This window comes from Hoplias malabaricus, chromosome 6, assembly GCF_029633855.1.
Source record: "Hoplias malabaricus isolate fHopMal1 chromosome 6, fHopMal1.hap1, whole genome shotgun sequence".
Lineage (NCBI taxonomy): Eukaryota > Metazoa > Chordata > Actinopteri > Characiformes > Erythrinidae > Hoplias > Hoplias malabaricus.
The window spans coordinates 28714231-28735277 of record NC_089805.1 but is presented as its reverse complement, the minus strand read 5'-3'; the positions used below and the strand labels follow the sequence as shown (position 1 = coordinate 28735277).

The following is a 21047-nucleotide window of genomic DNA, read 5'->3' as shown; positions in this document are numbered from 1 at the left end:
CAGAGTTCTAGAGGATACTTTTTGATCTGAAAGTTTTAAAACACCCTTTACTACCATCAGAAGGAACAAACACTTAATAACACTTTGCATAAGGTAGGCCTACATGTAAACACTCCTTATAATTAGTGAATTTAGCTACATCAGCATAACTCATTGTGGGCGTAGGAGGTTCAATTGTGTGCACACAGTGTGTATAATCTCCCCAGAATGCAAGAACCGAAAGTGGAGGCTTTGGAGCAGCTGCACACGTATATATGCATATCATAGAGCATGGGCTACAGGGGTGTAAAGACCTCCGTTTTGACCTGTGGATCACTGGAATTGTGTTCTCTGTTGTAACTAAGAATTTAGGACTTTTCAGATTAATTTGGCGTAGCATATGTAATCCAGAAGTACTCCTACTACATCAGTATTGGACCTCACTAATTTCCTAGAGGCTGAACACCATCAAATCCCACAGAAATGAGTGTAGTCTTCACCATTCCTAGAGGAGTAGAAGCTGTTACTGCTGCCAGTGTAAGATAAACTCACTACAAATACCCTTCGAGATGAACTGTTTGAGATGAGCAGGTGTCCACAAACATTTGGCTATATTGAGTGACTGCTGCATTTTCAGAATGCTTTGAAGTACCTTTTGTTTGAATGCACACCAAGCATTTGTCTACAGATTTACAGATTAACTTGTGAAATGCAAATGATTATCATCATTGTTGGAGATTGGATTAATACTAGAGTTAATTTAATAAATTAAAGGAGAATATAAAGTATTCAGTTAAATGCATGTTGAATACAAAATAAGCATTTTCTTAGTGCTGCCATTCACCCCTTTTAGATGTAAACATAAAACCTTAGATACATTTAACAGCTCCAAACATCATTATTTGGTTTAATACCATGAAACAATACCTAACCTAAAATATGCTATTTAACCCTATATGTGTCTCAATATGAATGTGTTACATGAAAGGAAACAGAGCTTGACCGTTTGTAAAATATTACTATTAAAACTATAATTTATTTTATTTTCAAAAACATTATGTGAAAATACACATAGACATCAAAGTTTAAGAAGTGCAAATGATTTTAGAGACTGCAGTAGAAGCATGGCATACCTGAAAAAGCACAGACTTTCATTCTAAATGGCTTTTATGCATTGAGTTATACTTTGCTTGTGTGGTCATATGGAAGTATAGTCAACAGTGTTTGAGGTAGTGAAAGTGTCAGTTTAAATCAAGGGATAATATTTTGGACCAAACTTAGATGAAACCCTTTTTTGTTAACATTAGAATTTTGCCAACTTATTCTAATAAGGCTTTTTAATTCTTATTACACTGTGTTTTATTTGTGAGGGACTGAATTGTGAGGGTGGTTTTGTTTGAAAACATGTTAAAGCAGCGTGATCTCGCTAGGAGGCAGAGTGAGTCTTTTCTCTCGCACAGACAACATGTTCTCAATGTGCATGGCGATTACGCGACACAGCTCCAGACTCTGCAAAAAAACACACACATACACACACACACATATACACACACACACACAAAAACGGTTTGTTGGTTTTCAGAAATATATCCCAATGCATATTTACTCACTAGCATATTTACTAGCCAGACGTATCTCATGCTTATAAAAGAGCACAGTATCCTACTCTAAACTAAATGAGTAATCAGTCGTTTTAACCACCAAAATGTAGCCAAGTTTCATAAAATGTATTACTATAAAATAAAAATAATAATAAAAAAATCCCCACATTGGAGTGGCCATGTTTAAAATGTGTTTTGTATAGAATCTTTAATACATCAGCATAATTGCTGTTTTAAAATGTGAAGAACAATCATTGGAGAAAAGGACATTTTGCTCCATTAAGTCACTCTAATTAACATGGCAATTCTTGATGTACCATCTATAGATCATACCTGGTCTAAATGCAGCTGTGTGATTCGTTGGGACATTAGATCCCCCAGCATTATTTCAACATAAGGGTAACTTGAGCCAGCTGTTGGCCTCTGAGTCCGAGTTGACTGCACTTCTTTCAGGGGGGATTTCAATATTAGCTCCTGGAGAAAAAGAAGTCAGTTCATCAGCTGTATCTTCTGTATTTTAACAATAAAATGAATATGTTTCAGATTCTCCAGTTACTTACATGTGTTTCTTTATTTAGAAAGTTGAGTCCATTTTGATTGACAGCCAGTATGCAAGGGCAATCAATGGCGCTGTTGCTGCTGCTCTGAATGTAGAAGAATGATGAGCCAAACATAGGGAAGGCACTGATGAGTCCTATAATTACAATATTAAAATGTGACCATGGATGACGTAGACATTCAATTTATTTTTTAAAGGGAAATTAACTAAAAATCTGTTGAATGAATGAGTTCTTCACCCATGAACTGTGCTCTTGCATGATGTGGGCTGAGGGCCTGGACCTGTTGCATGTGCTGAGTCACCATGTTCAGCCACTGCTGAGGGCGCTGAAGTCCATAGAGCGGGAAGGGGATTAATTCCTGTATGTCACGTCTTACACATGTGGAGAGAATTCAGTGGTTATTGGAAAGGAGAAAACGTAAGCTCATTGTGGCTTAAAACTAGCAGTTCATATGTTAGTTGTCATCTTCTGTAGCATTTCTGTGTAGAAGCATTGCATACATCAGTTTCACAGGATTTACAGAATTACAGTTCTAACAAATTTGCAGACACATGAAATAGCAAAAAAGGCCCTTGCACAGTACTGTATATAGAAAGAGAAAAGATGTAATGCAGCTGCTCTTAACCTGGGACTTCAATAACACTTTACAGATCACAGTTTTTTTATACCAGCTCCCACTATATGTAAACCCTTAAGAACAATTGGTAGAAGTGAATTTGGAGTTATATTACAGCAAAAATGTAGTCCAGCTTGCAAGCGCTGAGAGCCAGGTGTATATAGGATCATAAGTGCAGTGCAAAATGTACATTGATGAAACTAGAGTAATGTGCAATACGTTTTAAGTTTGAAGACTAATCCTGCTCATAGGACAAGAAACTGTACACAAAACCATTATGCTCAGGATTAAAAAAAAAACACAATAAAATAATGAAGCCACCGACAAGCATGACAAAACACTCTCATTATTAAGGAAGGTACATCAGCAACACATATTATAGCCTCACATCTTTTGAATGTGCAATCAACCATGTGTGTAATCTGTACTTCTGCATCCACTTTTGGTGTATAAGACGTAAAGCACATCATGGGACTGTTTAAGAAACATTGGTCTAGTTAAAGGTGGGGTATAATTTAAGGCAGGGGTGTCTAGCCTTATGTACAAAGGAATGAAGTGTGCTGCTGCTTGTCTGAAATGAAAACTGCAGTCACACAGTACTTTTTGTATGATTCACTCCTGATGCAGGGCAAGTGAATGCTGAATTACATGGTGGGAAGATGAATGGAGTCCTTGGCACGATGCTGCAGGGCGGCCAGTTTTGACACCTGCTGAAGCTGCTGTTCACTCGCCCTCCCCTGCGGCACAACATTCAGAAGTGCTTTTAAGTAGTCAGGGTAAACCTGGAAAACAAAATGCATCAGCATTTGAATTCTCCTAAGAAGTCACTAAGAAATGCCAAATGTATTCATCATACTATGTGATACTGATGCAACATCTTTGCAATTTAACTGTGTTTTAGATATTAATACCTGATTGTAATGCACTGTGACTCCAAGCTCATTGTCAAATTTCAGTGGTTGATTCCAGATCACTCTTCTAAACCACAGACTGTAGTTGCTGTCAATAAGCTCTGCCTCGGTTACAATATCCAAGATGTACTCTCTTTTGTATAGAGGCCTTACATTTTGACCTGCAGAATGAGAGTGACATACTCAGCCAAGTTTGTCAGCCAAGCTTTTAATAAATTTCTTATTACTATAGAATGCATTTCCCAAGCATGCATTTCCTTAATTTGTAATTATATTACAGTCAATAATAAAAGGACACATATCATGGAAAACCAAATTTCACTCCCCAGACTATAGAGTCCATATATGAAAATGGAAACAGCTTGTATTAAGTTCATACACAACAATCAGCCATAGTATTTTGACAATCTCGTTTCAAAACACACTGTCCATTCTCTCAACTCCACCGACCGTAGAGGAGCATTTTGTGACTACAGACTGTAGTTCGACTATTGGTCTGCATATGTTTTCCCTTTTTCACTTTGTTCTTCAATGCTCAGGGCCTCCACAGGACCACCAGAAAGTAGGTATGATTTAGCTGGAGATCACTCTCAATGCTGCGTTGACACTTAGTGTGAGTTGTGCTGATACGAGTGTGCTGATACAGTGTTTAACTCCAGCAGCACTGCTGTGTCTGACCCACTCCTACCAGCACAATATATGCTAACACACTTCAGTGTCACTACAGCACTAAGAATGATCCACCTCCCAAATAACACCTGCACTGTTGGGGTCCTGGCCATTGATGAACATGGTAAATGGGGGCAAACAAAGTATGCAGAGTAATAGAGGGACTATGGTCTGAGAATGGATAGTGAATGCAGGAACAAGGAGGTCATTATTTCATAGTTTATTGATGTATATCAGCCTTAAAGGCAAAGCAACAAAAAACTGAAGACATAAAGAGGTTGAAAATGGTCATGTAAGATGAAATCCTATAAGGAACAGTAGAAAAATACAATACAGTACAATAAGCAATAAGCAAATGCTCTTACCTCTGTTTGTGACAATAAAAATGGCATATTCATCCTTGGCCTCCTGGTTGTGTAAGCCCATCTCATAGCACAGCTCTTCAATGGCATCCAAAGCAACCTATATATATGAAACAGCTTAAATATAATGTAACATTTACGCCATGAACTCTTAAAGCAAGTGAAAAAAAAGGAAACCCACTGAGCAGGTCTTAATTTTCAGATGACGTTCAATTCCACCAGGGAGAAGAAACAGCTGGCGCTTGGAGCTCCTACCAGCCTGCAGCAAAGTTAACAATTTGAGTGGTTTAGGAACAACCTGATTGCTTGAATAAGACACAAAATAGAGACAACTAACCAATATAGCCTTCAGCTCCATGCTGTTAGGATACTCAATTCGCCCGCCGTATTGGAATGTCTTCCTTAGGTTCTGCTCACAAGCATTGGCAATACCTAGCAACAAGAAGATCCATTTCATGTCCATATCTGACTGTAAGTTCAAATAAGTAAACAGAATATTTGAAACAGGTAAACTGTACCTTGAAAGTGCACTCCTGGGCTTTCACAGACATCTTGGAGGTATTTCAGCAGATAGGGCTTCAGCACTTCAGAGCATCGGTAATATGCTGTGAGGATGTACAGCAGCCTCCATCCCCTTTGACAACTGTCCCTGAACCACAAAAAGAGACAGAAAAATGTGATATCTGTCTGCTAGACCCGTTAATTAAACTTCATGCAGTTAATTTATTAAGGCAAGAAAAGATACGTTTTAGAACTGGTGTTTCCAGTGATTTGCTTGAGGACCTGGCAGTATGCTTCATCCCTCATTAAACCATATTCACCACTCAGCTGCCAAAGAGATTAAATGCATATTAATGAAAAATGTAATTATTTTAGAAATGGCAAAACAGTATTCTATAATGTATCTGCTTATTTTAGAGTACCCTTAGTAGAGTGCTGACAATGTCTTGCTCAATTTGGCCTTTCATTGGGTAATCTCCCATAAACTTCATTATAGCTGGAAAAATGTAATACAGGCAGAAACATCAATTTAGAAAAAAAAATGTATACACATCCTTTTTGCTTCACATCCCTATCTTTCTGATCTAATACATTAATGTGTAAAAGCAAATATTTCTGCAAATCTTAATATGTTGAACCAAAGCATATGCTTTCTTAGATTATTCAGTTTTGATTTTATATCTTGGACTTGGAATAAAAATAATAGCAATATCATTCAAAATAAATATTTTATATTCAATCTGTGAGTCATGACACTTACCCAGAAAAATGTCTGCAGCCACCTTGTTCATATTTTCATCAGTAAACTCAATCAAGGACTGTTGGATAGGGGACTATTGAACACAACATACACAATCAATCCGAAATGTAATACCAAAAAAAAGATACTCTGTCTGTAGATTGTTTCCAACAGTGTACAAAAAGTACTGAGTATTGTGGAAGTACTGAACTGCAATAAATAACATCTGCATCATCATTTTGTACCTTGGAAAATTTCACCATATCTGCTGGGTCCTTGGCTTCCTTCCCCTTCTTTGATTTTTGTTTGTATGAATCACTGTAATCAAAACACAAGATGTCCAGTAATAAAGTATAACAGATTCCCCAGGTTGGTACAAGCCAGTACCACCCACTACAATGTTTACATTCACGGGTAAGTTTTATTTACAGTATATGACTGACCTGGACTTTCTCTGGCCATCTCTGAAATATTTCTTGGCAAACTCCACCATGTTGTATTGGCTGCCATGCAGAATTCTTTCATCAATCTCCATGTTACTGTAGTCTGTAAGGGTCTCTGTATAATCACTGACTGGCAAGGCCACCTAGAGAGGAGAGACACTATTATGTTATTAAGATATTCCTTTTTCTAACTTCTAGAAATAATAAGTAATGCAACTAATACCACATGCAAAAACCAAAGAACCCACTAATATAACTTGTTCTTGTAAGAGTATTGCAGTGCGAGCATTCCACACAATGACAACAGTATATTTTTAACTAACCTCCATAGAAGACTTGTCCTTTACCAAGTTGTATCAAACTACTGAGTGCTACAAAATAACACCCACATTTCCTGGTTGAATGAATGTTGTGATGAACATACTTTCATGTCAGAAAACATACCTCAATGGAGCGGTCCAGCTCATGGGCAGCAGCAGTAGAGCCAACAGCCACAGCCAGAGCAGCAGAGGCAGCCACTCGACCCTGTTTATCTTTGGGCTCTGCTTTCTTGTCCACAGGGATGTTGATAAAGTCTGGAGCAACCACTGGTTGGACAAACTCAACAGGGAAAACCCCTGCACGACCATAAACCGCACCAAACTTCCAACCTTAATGTGACATAAAGAAATCATGTAGGTCGACAGGATGAATATTGTGATTAAATTTTGAGGAAAACACAATTCAGTGTAGCATACCAACCATCCCAGAAAGCAACTTATGGTTGTCCCAAATGTGACACATCTGCAGTTCTCTTATGACCTTTAATGGCATTCACTCAAGGTGCTGCCTCAACACAACAGAAGTCCATGTTATACGGGCACGATATCAGGCTTGTTGTGGAACAAATTTGGGCTGTCTCGCCCACACAACACATGCTATAACCCAAGTCCAATCTGACCCATGCCAGTTGACCCAGCTTGCCAGTGCCATAACTGAGATTTAAGTGCCAAAAGAGAGACAGATTAGGCCCAAAAGTGTCTGCAATCTGGGACGGCACAAAAAAGAACACTACAGGCTAAAGAGCACTCCATGCAGGCAATCAGCGCACACTGACCCACCAAAGTCTGGTGCATCTCTCTTTAACTCTTCAAGAAGCATGACTTTCTTTTTCACAATGCAACCATAGCAGTGACCTGTTGAACAGCCACAGGAATTCACCGTTAAAATAATGATAAATATACTGTATATAAACTACATTGTAAGGATGGAAGACTCTGGATATAGAACAAATATGATATTGAAGTTTTGGCCCATAGAGACTTAGGTAAAACAATCTACCAGTGATAATTTTGTTTGGGGTGGGCAAATACTGGTATTTATAGTAAATTTTTAAAACAAACGTAAAGTCATTTTAAATGTGTAACAATACACTTTATATGATAAGTAGACATTTTCAATATTTAAATACATTTGACAGCTGCATATTTCATTATAAAGAGGACATTAGTAGTTCTATTTAATGGCACTGACATTCCAAACATCATGGGATAGCTATAGATGTATTGATTATGAAATGGTATTATATCAGAGGATGCCTTGGGAATGCCCACAATTGTAAAGAAGTTTTGAGTTGTTATCTTGTGGGTGAGGCTGTACATTGGCCAGGGTGCCCATGTTAAGGTGAAGTGAATGATCAGATATTGAATGAGGCATGACAGTGGGAGCTTGACAGATGGGACATTCCATTTCCGAAATTGTGTCCCTGAAGCCAGTGGCACATGTGTAACGGGAATACATCATAGAAGGAATCACCACTCACAGTGGACACACACAGGTGCTTATATATCACACCTAGCAGCATCTGCATGTATCCGCAACAATAAATGCAGTGATTTTGCCCACCCTAACCAGACAGTGTCCCTGGTAGACTTTTGTGTCTTAAGATATGGGCCAATACTGGAATATGCTACTGTCAAGGCAGCATGATAGCACAACAGGCAGTGTTGCTGTCAGTCAGCTCCAGGGTTCTGGGGTTGTGAGTTCAAGCCCCACCTCAGGTGGCTGTCTGTGAGGAAATTTGTATTTTCTCCCAGTATCTGTGTGGGTTTCCTCCTGCAGTCCACAAATGTACATGCGTATGTAGATAGGCCATGCAAAAAGTGCTCACAGGTATAAATGTGCGTGTGAGTGACTGGTGCCCTGCGAAGGACTGGTGCCCCATCAAGGGTTTGTTCCTGCCCAGTGATTCCAGGTAGTCTCCACATTCACTGTGACTCTGAACTGAATATGTCATTACAGACAACAAATAAATGAATGAGTCATTTTAAGACTACCAGTAGCTTCATTAAATGTAATACTATTTTAGAATGCAATGTCCATGCTTTCATAGCATTATAATCATCCATTGGCTCCAAATCTTCAAATCATTTGCATGATTTATTAACATACATACATCCTGGACGTCCCAAAGGTTTTGAAGAGATTTTTCGTTAAGATGCACAAGAGACTTGCTTCAAAACGGTCTCACCTTCCTCCAGGCCTTCCATCTTCTGCAAGCGTATAATATCTCCTTTGTGAAAACTCAGCAGTGTTCTATCATCTGTAACATAATTACGCACAGCAACCACATATTCTGAGTCCTAGGACAGAAGAGGAAAAAATATATTACAAAACACCTCAATGTGTGCACATATGTGTTCATACTGTATTTATGAAGAGAAAGCTAACCTTCTTCAGCTCTGTGATGAAGTGGTCAATCATAGTCTTGACTTGGGGAGCTTTGGCTGAGAACAGAATTAGTTTCTCATTGGTGAGGTTGAACTCCAGCATGTTCTTGGAGGGAATGGTGACAAACATGATATCTGTGTAGCTGTAAATGGAGGAACGTACATAACCATTATAATTATTAAAAACATAATTATTCTCTATAAGGCCTTTGTTAACAGTGAACCTTGAGCAGATGTGCAAGTTAAAAGCAGATCAAAATGCACCACCTATCCTCGCCTTGGGAGCCCTAACCAGCTTCGTTCTTGTTGAATGCCCCTTCCTCCTCAACATTAATCAGCGCAATGTTGCTCAGAGGTACACTTTATAGTGCAGGGGCTGGATAGTTGATGTAACACACCTGGTCAGAGCCAGGTAAGTTGAGGTGACAAATTTGGTTTTAGTGCTGTCCTCAAAGTATGTAGAGCTGTCTAATAGCACTGTATTAGCTCCACATTGAAAAGAATCAGAAATACATCACATATCTCAGAAGAAGCATGTACTAGCTTTCAGGAAAAAGTGGTTTATTTTCAGAAGAGTGTTCTGTGGAGTTTATTTTACAATCAATAATCCGCTTTCATAGGAAGTTGTTTCTAAGTTCATAGTTTATTTTTAGAATAAAATAACTGGTAGACACCACAACTTGTCACCATAAAATAATAAAATATGTAAAGGTGTCATCTCAGAGAGGCAAAAGAAATATAAATTACACTCTCACTTTCTTGTTTTCAAAAACAAGAATTGGAGGCTTACAGTAAACAATGGGCTTCCTTGAGGACAGATGTGTAAGTGGCTAAGCTAAAACCATCACTTATTTGTGTGTGATCCAATGTCAGAACATAGATAATATAAGACTTTATGCACAGTACTGTAGTTCTCCTTTGCTTTTGCCTACCTGTAGGGTCTTAAAACCCTAAAGTAATCTGGGGCTACTGCACTGCTCCTCACCATCTTCAGGAGTTTAATCCCCCTATGTGACACAGAAAGAACCTGGACTCCTGTCCCCACACTGCCCTGTAACAGAAAAATGCAAACCCCACACAAACACAAACACACACACACCACTGCTTCTCACTTCAGAGAAACTCAATATTTTGATTGTGGAATAAGAGATGAGCTGTTTAGAGGGCCTCACAGAAGCTGGAAAGAGACGAGAGAAGTAGATCTCCCAGCTGTCCCTGGCTGCGGTGACAACTTTCTTCTTCACATTCTCATCTTCTGTCACAGCAGCAGCATCAACGTTGTGCTCAGCTATCAGACAGAAAAAGATACAACAAGGTCATGCCTTAATAATATATCAGCTACAATTCTTATTGGGAGGCATTTTATTTATTTCATAAATTTATGCAGCATACCAAAGAGCGATTTCATTTTCTGCCTTTCCTCCTTCGTGATTCGAATGCAAGCCTCAGAGAATGTATCATGGACAATCTGAAAAAAGAATCTATAGTTAGCATGTGTTAAACATTCCAGCAAAATAAGTACAATTCATGGAATGAAAAAGACACACCTGCTTGAACAGAAGATCTAATATGAGTGGGTGATTAAAGCTCTCCTTAGGATAGAATACCTAAAAAGAAACATCACACAACTCTTTACCCTGGATAGAATATTACAATCTCTTTGCTTTAGGCTTAAATTATATGTATCACTTTTTTTGTTGTTGTTGGTTTATAAATAAAGGCTGCTCTATAAGTTGTGTTAAAATATCAAGATGTATGTATCAATAAAAAAATATTCCAAAACTACTCCAAAAATCCTGCTCCATTTACTCATAATTCAAGAAAATAAAAATGTTCCTTCTCATCTAAAGTTGCAATGTCTGAGAGATAAGTCTTTATTTTGAAAAACAACTAACATGCAAAAAACACAGACTGAAATCTAACCTCTTTTCTCAGGTATATTTTCCATGGGATGTTTGTGTATGTGTAGTGCTCTTCACTGCTTCTCCTGTGGAGCTGAGTCTGAACAGTCTCCTCTTCAACTGGAAGTTCTCGAGAAACTGATTCAATGACTCAGTTACTTAAAACCTCATTCAAATTATGATACCAGGATCGAGTATTTATAAAACAGAGTCATGTTTATTACAATACAAAGTAAAAAGTCAGAGACCAGCCTTTATTTATTTAATTTTCATTCAAAACAGCCATTTTACAGCAGGAAACACAGAGTGTATATATCAAGAACATGAACATAACTCAGAAGCATTAATAAATAAACATATTATCAATATCTGCTTTCATACGTTTAGGTACACATGCTTTCAGTTTTTCAAAGGAATCTGTAAGGATGTTATTTCACACTTCCCAATATCAGTCTTAAGTTGGTTGCATTTTCTGCTTCACAAATAATAAGAAACACATTAAATGATGTCAAAGTTTGGGCTCTAACAGATTCTTGGTAACTCCCTATCATTTTAGGCCAACTGGGGTGTGTTGTCTTTTCATAGACAAAGAATGGACAGTAACAACTTTTTTCATATTTGAAGCAGGAGTAAAATTTAACTTATAATTTTGTCAGATGACAATTTTAGGTTCTACTCTTCTGATTTAGTGGTCTATGGTGTCCTTCGGTACTAAGCCTGGTCCTCTAACCATTAGGCCAAGGCTGCCCCATTTATTTTTCCAGAGATAAAAAAATAGGAATCTATGTACCATTATCTCCTGAAAAAACATTATCCTTATGGCTTTAACAGGAAATTAAACAAATGAAAGGTGGCCTCTGACTTTTGCAGAGTACTAAGAAACTGTATAATGTGTAGTACTTACCAGGAGCAGGGGGTGTGGACCTATGACTGACAGCAGGCACTGGTGGTGACCTTTTGGTCTTTATGCTCTTTACAGGCTGTAGTCCTGCAGCATCACCTTTAAACTCCCTCAAACCTGAAGCAGTGGATGAAGGACCATACGTCTTCCTCTGCTGGATGAAGACATTGAAAACATATTAGCAATTCAAATTTAGCACTCAACAGTAGCAAAGTATTGTGTTTACAGTTGGATTTAATAGGTCTACCGATGAAGGTGGAGAACTCATCTGGTCTTTTAGAATCATCATGGCTTCATCATGTGGGTCTGGTTTCTTCACAAACACTTTAGCCTCTTTTCTATGAAGAAGAAAACACAATACAAACTAAAGTAGTTTGTTCATTCATTTATTATATGTAACCGCTTATTCAGTTAAGGGTCGCAGTGGGTTCAGAGCCTACCTGGAATCATTGGGCGCAAGGCAGGGATACACCCTGGAGGGGGCGCCAGTCCTTCACAGGGCAACACACACACATTCACACCTACGGACACTCTTGGGTCACCAGTCCTTCTACCAAATTGTGTTTCTGGACTGTGGGAGGAAACCGGAGCACCAGAAGGAAGCCAACGCAGACACGGAGAGAACACACCACAGACACAAAACAGAACTCTTCACAGACAGTAACCCAGAGTGGGCCTTGAACCCACAACCTCCAGGTCCCTGGAGCTGTGTGACTGCGACGCTACCTGCTGCGCAAGTAGTTTGTTTTAAAAGAAAAGATCAGTTATCACAGACAGTGGTTTACACATTAGAATTTCTATTGAATCAGGTCAATTTTTATGCACTGTGGGTGAAGTGATGCATTTTGTGAACTGTTAGGAAATTGAAGTACCTTCCTACTTTCATCTAGCTTTACTGTACACAAAAAATTTCTAATGTATTTATTTTTATTAACAGGGCAGCCCCTCCCCTTCTCCCCGTGTCTGCATGGGTTTCCTCCGGGTGCTCCAGTTTCCTCCCACAGTCCAAAAACACACGTTGGTAGGTATTTTGGCGACTCAAGAGTGTCTGTAAGTAAGAGTGTGTGTCGCCCTGTGAAGGACTGGCACCCCCTCCAGGGTGTGTTCCCGCCTTACACCCAGTGATTCCGGGTAGGCTCCAGACCCTCCGCTACTCTAAACTGGATAAGCAGTTACAGACAATCAATGAATTAATTAATTAACAGAGAATTACTGTATTTTCATTGACATAAGTTTGGAAACCCAGAGTCAAATTAGGATTCGTTGATATTTTACGTGACTTACACATCCTCTACAGTGAACAACCTTCTGCACATTTTAATACAGAAATACTGCTCATTTACTTAACATAGGTTAGTGAAAAAATTATGTAACATTTCATATTGTGATTTATTGTTTTCCAAAGTGTTTAATTGTTCACTGAAGTTAACAGAAAAAATTCCTGTCTAATTTACTTCCATGTATAGGATGTATCCAAACAGTTCTATGTAAATATACTGCAGGTATCAGTTCAGATTACTGAATTATATGAATTTGTTCAAAAACAGTTACAAACCTTGGGACCTCTACTGGTCTCACAGGCCCAGGCTGGTACTGTTTGATTATGTCTTTGATGTTGTGAGTTGGCTGCATATGTTCTGAGTTTGAGATGGTAGACTTCACCACATTTTCTGTCCTAGATGTCACTGTCCTAGATGGGCCTTAGAAAATAAAGATTTACATTTAGTTGAGTAGTATCAATCTGTACATAACTACAACATGTAATGATACTATAAATTATGGTATAATATGCATTTGTAGATAAATAATTATAATCTGAAATTCATATTTAAAGTAGCTTAAACAGTTTGAAATATCAAATAACAAATATTCCAACCAGGAATCTAAACAGCAATACGGCTTAAATTCTTACATGAAATGTAAATATAAATCTCTTACTGTGGTGCTGGTGGGATGGCCTGTGTGTGGGTGCAATAGGAGCTGGCCTGTAGGTTGCAGGTCCAGTTTCAAGTTTGGTCTGTCCAGATAGATAAATAGATAGATTAACTGATTAATTCCTGGCTAGCTCATAGCCTTAGACAGCTGAGGCATAACCAAGAACTGAACTGATCCCTTATGGGAGGAATGTGTGGCCAAATTTGGTAAAATTATTCATTAGCATTAAAAAGTTAGCGCATTATATTCCCACATGCGTTAACGCATTATTTTTGAGAGCACCAATCTAAACATATATTTAAAAGAATAATCATGCTTTAAGAAACATAACAATACAATAAAGTCAATTCAATAATTGTCACAGTTGGATCACAGGAGAGGAGAGGGTGTAGGCATTGGAGGCATTTACTGAGACCATGGGAACAGAAGACAGATGGAGGAAAAGAACATATGGCCACCAAAACACAGTAAAAGAGTACAAGACAGAGACAGTGATAGATTCTGATAATAACATACAAATTGAAGGCACATTCTTTACTACTCTATATTTAAATAAAGAAAATGTTTTTATTTATGCACCTGGCATACAATTGAAGTTCACTGAATATTTTCAGTGGTGCAACAGAAATCTTCAGTTACAGATTATATATTTTATGTAAGTTCTCTGAATGATTCCATCAGTTTTGTATTGAAATTCAGGTGTAGATTACAGTATATCTCTTCAGCTCTGAGTTACTCACTGGGCTGGACTGGCCAGAGCGGGGCACAGGTGCATGTTCACTGTGATGTGGGGGACTAGAGTATGGCCCACCCATTGAATTATACATCTGCTGCTGAAGAGCCATCGCCTGCATTGTCATTTGCTGAGCCTGTTATAGTGCAGAACACACCAGCAATTAGACACAGTACAGGGAGCAATTAGAACAGAAGAAAACATGCACAACATTTAGCCTGTGAACCAACACACAGGAAGAGTATTTATATCTCTCCAGTTTCTCCACAACAAGATCAGATGGAAAGACAAAGGAAAACTTTTCATGTCTCCTGCTGCTCAGATACTTCTCCTGAGGAAATGGAAGTGAGGATTCTCCCAATTCCTGGAGTTTCTATACACATATATAAAATAAATACTTATATCTCCTTCATCTATCCTGTGTCCCATGTTTCCTTTGTGTCTAATTCTATTTCGATTTTTTGGAGAATAATTTTTGTAATTTCCTGGGCCATTAAAGTAATACATTTACGCACTATAATGTTCCTGTGGGATGGGGGTTGCAGTACTCACCAGTATGATCGCTTGCTGATTGATGATGGCTTGCTGCTGCTGTGCTAGGACATTGTGGTCTGCTCCTTATTTGTAATGGTAAAAATTAATCAAACATGGAAGAACAGGTATAATAATCATCTAAAACAGAATAAAACAACATTGCGAAAGGTTCAATTTGTGCCAACAGCCAATATGGACAGTGATCTCTGGCATCCATACCTGGCACATCAGCCAATGGTGGCACATTAGTTAAAGCTGGAAGAGGTGGCATAGCAGGCAAAGCTGGCATAGCAGGCATAGCTGGCACGGATGGTACTGCAGGCTTTGGGGAACCTGGGGGCACTGAATTTATGGATGTAGGAGCAGGCATATTGGGCACAGAGTGCATAGCTGGCATAGGTATAGGTGGCATCATTGTTCCTCCCATTACAGGTAGAACTGGTACAGCTGAGAAGAAGATGCGAAGCTCAAAATGAATATGTCATTATTTTTTTTTTATTTTATAAAAAATAAAAATATAATATTATTTTATTTTTATAAAGAGTTCTGCTTAAATTGTTCAGAATTAATTAGAATTACTGATTATTGAATGCAGTGTGAAAATGTTATTTCAATGGCTACATTTTAAACAAAGTCATACAGGGTGGGTTGTTGTGAAATTGTATATTTCATAAAAACATAAAAGTGATGGAGATAGGAACTTTGATTATGGAAACTGATGTTTAGAGGACATATAATACTAATAAATGTGGTAAATCTGTAAAAAAAATAAATAAATAAATAAATATTTTTTTAAAAATCTCATAAAAAGATACTGAATGGAGCTTGTTTGGTCTATATAATGTTGCTAAACTACTTCATATCCCAATGCTCTGGAACTGAGCTGTGTATTTGTGTATACACCCATCCGACACTTGGCACTGTGTGCTCTATTTCTTGTCACACTTTCCTAGGGACTGACTGTATCCACAATGCAGATAGTTTAAATAAGCGGAATGCTCTAATTATAAGGAGTGTCCCTAAAAACAATGGACTTTTGCATTTTAGGGGCAAAATCTCCATCTCAACAACTGTAGATAATTCTCTAGAATCTCAAAAATTTCTCTAGAATGAAAGGCAAATCACCTACAGTGCAGCATTTCACAACAGCTGACTCTGTATGGCTGTGTATACATCCTAATCTTTGAATTACGTAGATATACTAAATAAATCTTGCCAATTTCCCTTTAAGGTTTTAAATACATTCTTTGCTTGCAGGTGCATATTCTGTGCCTTTAGAGGTACTGGACAGAAATAAACCCTACTATATTAACAAAACATTTGTAACTGCATTGCACATGTGTAAATTAAAGTGAAAGGTAAGAACTGTGTGGTAATAGAAATCAGCATCATCACATGGATCCACAGGCACAAGCACATTTGAAGCAATCAGCAGCATAGCAATACGGGATTTGCTTAATTTTGCATGCAAAATCAATTGAAATGAAAAGCATAACTCCAAACAAACTGGAAACCTGAATTCCACTCTGCAGTGGAATTGATTGCATTTAGGGACCAATTGACACAAGGGCTTCCATGCATAATTCATGGCTGGTAAAGTGAGAGCAGTGAGGGGAGCAGAAGTGTGACTCACCACCGGGCTGCAGTCCTGGAGGATAGGGCCTGTTTGTCTTTGTATTCTCCTCCTCAATATCCCCACCTCCAACTCCTCCAGCTCCTTTCATATGGCTGGACATGCTGGCTGGCTTCTCTAGATCCTGCTCCAGAGACACAGCAGAAAGAAATTGCTCTCACTCAGCCAGGACCCCTTCAATGCTTAGTCACGGGAGAAATCAATCTCCCCCTGGGAGTACCTTAAACTCCCTAAGAGGAGCTGAGCCTATTCAATATTACCACAAACATCTGGCCTTCAGTTTCTACATCAAACCATTTCCAAAGTGAAAACTTATTTGATTTGTGTTACGCAGCATTAAAAAAGGTTTGGAGTTCAACTTTGGATTATAAAATTCTTTTAGCTCACAAATGACAACAGTACACACATTAGAGTCCAAACTAAAAAAAAATGTTTTTTGGATGAGCGATTACATTTCAGGTGCCAAGAAAAAGCTTCTAAATTGGTAACAGTTTAATGGTAATGGCCTGAGAGAGTAAGTGGAGTTCAATGCTGTGAGAAATACGGTAATACAGTAACTCAATCACCCTCAGCTCTAGGGACCTGGTGCTGTGATATTTGATACTCAATCACTTATGCTCCAAAGTTCAAACAGTCAGCACTAACCACTCATTTTATTTAAATTATTATTTGTATTACAATGTGTTTTCATAACAACCATTACAATAGATATAGTGAATGATCCGTGTGAGAATCCACTTAGCGAACCCTTAAATTGACTACAAAGAAGCATTACAGTGCAAAATTAACCTGGTGGAAAAAACTAGGGCAACATACCCCACTGCCATCAGACAATACTGGGTCAAACAGACTGTCCAGATATCGGTCCATGCCTCTTTGTGTTGGAGCCTCACTGAAATCTGATTCTGTTTGCAGTGAAAATTTCAGGGTGGAAAAAAGGCAGGTTATGCATTTGTACCTGGATTGAATGTTGGGATTTACAGTATACATATGCACTTAAAGGCCAAAATAACAAAGCACTGCATGCATATAATGTGGTGAGATATACTGCATGTCCTAAATGTAAGACAAATAAAAAATTGTGACACAATATATAAGGGAAGTGCAAACCCTCTTAGGTTGTGGTTTCCCCTCATGCCAAAGCTTGTTTCCTTTATTTTCTCTCTTCTTAATTTTGGGACACCATATGCATAGTTTGTTTGTTGGTTAGTGGCTACTTAAATTCCAAACAAACAGTTTAAATCCCATGTTGGCTGTAGACAGAGTCTGTAAAATTTGACTCTCCAAATAAAACAAGATACCAATACATAAAAAAATTCAGACCATGGCTGTAGTATCCGTCTGAATCTGGGAGACTGGAGCTGGTGAGTGCTGGAGGCATCAGGAGGGGGCTATCATCGTCTGAATCAAAACCACTTCCAAACAAGGCCCTTAGAAAAGATAATAAATAATAAATCAAAAATAAATCAAAAATCTTCCACTATATTTTAAATCTGATTAAAGTTCAATCAGAGAAACCACTCCACAGAAATATCAGAACACCTCTCTCCAAATATTCACAAACAAATGCAGTGTCTGAAAAGAATGGAGATCCCTTGCATTCATTGGAAACTTTATCACTGTTATCAAAAAAATAATAAGAACATGTACAAAGCTTTAATAAACAAATATTTACGTGTGACACTGATTTAGTCAAATTACTCTTGGTATATAATAAGTTGAAGAAAACATGCTAATTTGTATTATAACATTTTGAAAAACTTATAAAACCTAAAGTTCTGTGTAAATATACTATTAAAACTTTTATTGAGACAGAACTTTCTGAGCATTTTCTTCTGAATGTTATTAATACTACTGTTGTTTACAGGCTGGCATTGGGTCTGGTTTTTGTGGGACTCTCTGCTGAGATAATGAAGAAGGATTTCTGTTTGGGAAAATCACGCATCAGTTCCAGGTCTGCGATCAGATCCATTACATAATCATGCCCTGCAAGCTCTGCCCACTGTCCATGCTCCTTCATAATGACAGAGCAGCCTTTCCAAGACTCAGAAATTCCCCTAAAACATACAGAGAAAACACAGCTTTCAAACATGGAAATATGCCATTGTTACAATATGCCACTGAAAGCACTAAATAGCATCCTGTGGTAATGCATTTCCTAAACATCACCGGGTATATACTGTATATGAATGAGTGAGTAACACGCCAACTTTATGAAATGTTTCACATCTAAAAAAGTCCTCCCATCATATAAAAAAATTATATTATAAACAAAATCATTACAAAAAGACAAAAATCATAACTAAATCATGAAAGAATTATAAATTATAATCACTGCAATGCCAACACCACCTTTGCACCACCTTTGCGCCTACTGGACTGTTCAGTACTTTTAAATTTAAGGGTGCAGACATTCCAGCTGGCTCATAAAATGCAAACATATGGCAATTGGCCCACAATAATTTTCTCTCAAATGGAATGTTACGTTTGATGGCAACAACTTTGATTTTATAAAAGGCATTTGCTTATCTCAGATAGATAATTCAGCCTATTTAATTTATTTTTTTACATAAATTATGGGCGGCACGGTGGCGCAGCAGGTAGTGTCACAGTCACACAGCTCCAGGGGCCTGGAGGTTGTGGGTTCGTTTCCCGCTCCGGGTGACTGTCTGTGAGGAGTTGGTGTGTTCTCCCCGTGTCTGCGTGGGTTTCCTCCGGGTGCTCCGGTTTCCTCCCACAGTCCAAAAACACACGTTGCAGGTGGATTGGCAACTCGAAAGTGTCCGTAGGTGTGAGTGAGTGTGTGTGTGTCTGTGTTGCCCTGTGAAGGACTGGCGTCCCCTCCAGGGTGTATTCCCGCCTTGCGCCCAATGATTCCAGGTAGGCTCTGGACCCCCGCGACCCTAAATTGGATAAGCGGTTACAGATAATGGATGGATGGATGGATGGATACATAAATTATATAATTTTTTTTGCATAAATTAATCTGGTAAAAATATATTATATTATCCCTAAGGTGAGACTAAATATACTGACTAGATTTAATATTGTTTTTTACTTGCAAAAAATCTAGAAACATATGCATATGGCCTGTGCTACTCAATTGTGGCATACATATTAATTTTCTGGTTAATTGTTAATAATAAAAAATATGTCCCATAATATACAGTGGTGTGAAAAAGAGTTTGCCTCTTTCATAATTTCTAATTTTTTTTGCATTTTTGTCACTCTTAAATGTTTCAGATCATCAAACTAAATTTAAATAATGGTCTAAGACAACACAAGTAAATACAAAATGCAGTTTTTAAATGAAGGTTTATTTTTAAGGGAGGAAAAAAAAAATCCAAACCTCCATGGCCCTGTGTGAAAAAGCCCCCTAAACCTAATAACTGATTGGGCCACCCTTAGCAGCAACAAATGCAATCAAGCGTTTGCAGTAACTTGAAATGTGCTGTGGAGGAGTTTTGGCCTACTCAACTTTGCAGAGTAGTTGTAATTCAGCCACACTGAAATTTTTCGAGCATGAGCCGCTTTTTTAAGGTCATGCCACAGCATCTCAATAGGATTCAGGTCAGGACTTTACTAGGCCACAAAATGTCTTCACTTTGTTTTTCTTCAGCCATTCAGACGTGGATTTGTTGGTGTGTTGTGGATCATTGTCCTGCTGCAGAACCCAAGTTTGTTTTGGCTTGAGGTCATGAAGAGATGGCAGAACACACTCCTTCAGGATATTTTTGGTAGACAGCGGAATTCATGGTTCCATTTATCCCAGCAATCTTCCTGGTCCTGAAGCAGCAAAACAGCCCCAGACCATCACACTACCACAGGCCATTTTTGCCCAGGTCATGAACACTGACCTTAACTGAGGCAAGTGAGGCCGGCAGTTATTTGGATGTTGTTGTGGGTTCTTTTGTGACCTCTTGGATGAGTCGTCACTGCGCTCTTGGGGTAATTTTGGTCGGTCGGCCAGCCTGAGAAGGTTCACCACTGTTCCAGGTTTGTGGATAATGGCTCTCAGTGTAGTTCACTGGAGTCCCAAAACTTTAGAAATCGCTTTATAACCTTTTCCAGACTGATAGATCTCAATTATTTTCTTTCTCATTTGTTTCTGAATTTCTTTGGATCTGGACATGATGTCTAAATTTTGAAGATCTTTTGGTCTACTTCACGTTGTCAGACAGATCCTATTTAAGAGATTTCTTGATTGAGAACAGGTGTGGCAGAAATCAGGCCTGGGTGTGACTAGTGTGGCTAGAGAAATTGAACTCAGGTGTGATAAACCTTGGATTTTTTTTCTCCCCTAATAATAAAAACCTTCATT

The 21047-nt window shown here is 38.3% G+C and overlaps 1 protein-coding gene across 1 annotated transcript in view; it reads right to left on the bottom strand.

Annotated features, from left to right (window-relative positions):
• Positions 1-1074: 1074 nt before the first annotated feature.
• The window catches only part of myo15aa (myosin XVAa), a 51837-nt gene continuing 31864 nt past the window's right edge, over positions 1075-21047 (bottom strand). The window contains exons 31-66 of the mRNA XM_066674496.1: positions 18592-18783; positions 18050-18156; positions 17543-17631; positions 16727-16850; positions 15313-15540; positions 15112-15176; positions 14567-14695; positions 13830-13908; positions 13447-13591; positions 12139-12229; positions 11895-12045; positions 11013-11128; positions 10637-10696; positions 10482-10557; positions 10262-10377; positions 10022-10140; positions 9091-9232; positions 8891-9002; positions 7482-7556; positions 6826-7031; positions 6382-6524; positions 6329-6331; positions 6184-6256; positions 5960-6032; positions 5622-5695; positions 5444-5526; positions 5217-5347; positions 5036-5130; positions 4880-4957; positions 4702-4798; positions 3668-3828; positions 3405-3538; positions 2378-2511; positions 2141-2274; positions 1914-2054; positions 1075-1488 (exon numbers count right to left, since the gene is read on the bottom strand). Coding sequence (XP_066530593.1) covers positions 1387-1488; positions 1914-2054; positions 2141-2274; positions 2378-2511; positions 3405-3538; positions 3668-3828; positions 4702-4798; positions 4880-4957; positions 5036-5130; positions 5217-5347; positions 5444-5526; positions 5622-5695; positions 5960-6032; positions 6184-6256; positions 6329-6331; positions 6382-6524; positions 6826-7031; positions 7482-7556; positions 8891-9002; positions 9091-9232; positions 10022-10140; positions 10262-10377; positions 10482-10557; positions 10637-10696; positions 11013-11128; positions 11895-12045; positions 12139-12229; positions 13447-13591; positions 13830-13908; positions 14567-14695; positions 15112-15176; positions 15313-15540; positions 16727-16850; positions 17543-17631; positions 18050-18156; positions 18592-18783 — 4078 coding nt within the window. The 3' untranslated portion in view covers positions 1075-1386. The remainder of the gene's footprint in view (positions 1489-1913; positions 2055-2140; positions 2275-2377; positions 2512-3404; positions 3539-3667; positions 3829-4701; positions 4799-4879; positions 4958-5035; positions 5131-5216; positions 5348-5443; positions 5527-5621; positions 5696-5959; positions 6033-6183; positions 6257-6328; positions 6332-6381; positions 6525-6825; positions 7032-7481; positions 7557-8890; positions 9003-9090; positions 9233-10021; positions 10141-10261; positions 10378-10481; positions 10558-10636; positions 10697-11012; positions 11129-11894; positions 12046-12138; positions 12230-13446; positions 13592-13829; positions 13909-14566; positions 14696-15111; positions 15177-15312; positions 15541-16726; positions 16851-17542; positions 17632-18049; positions 18157-18591; positions 18784-21047) is intronic.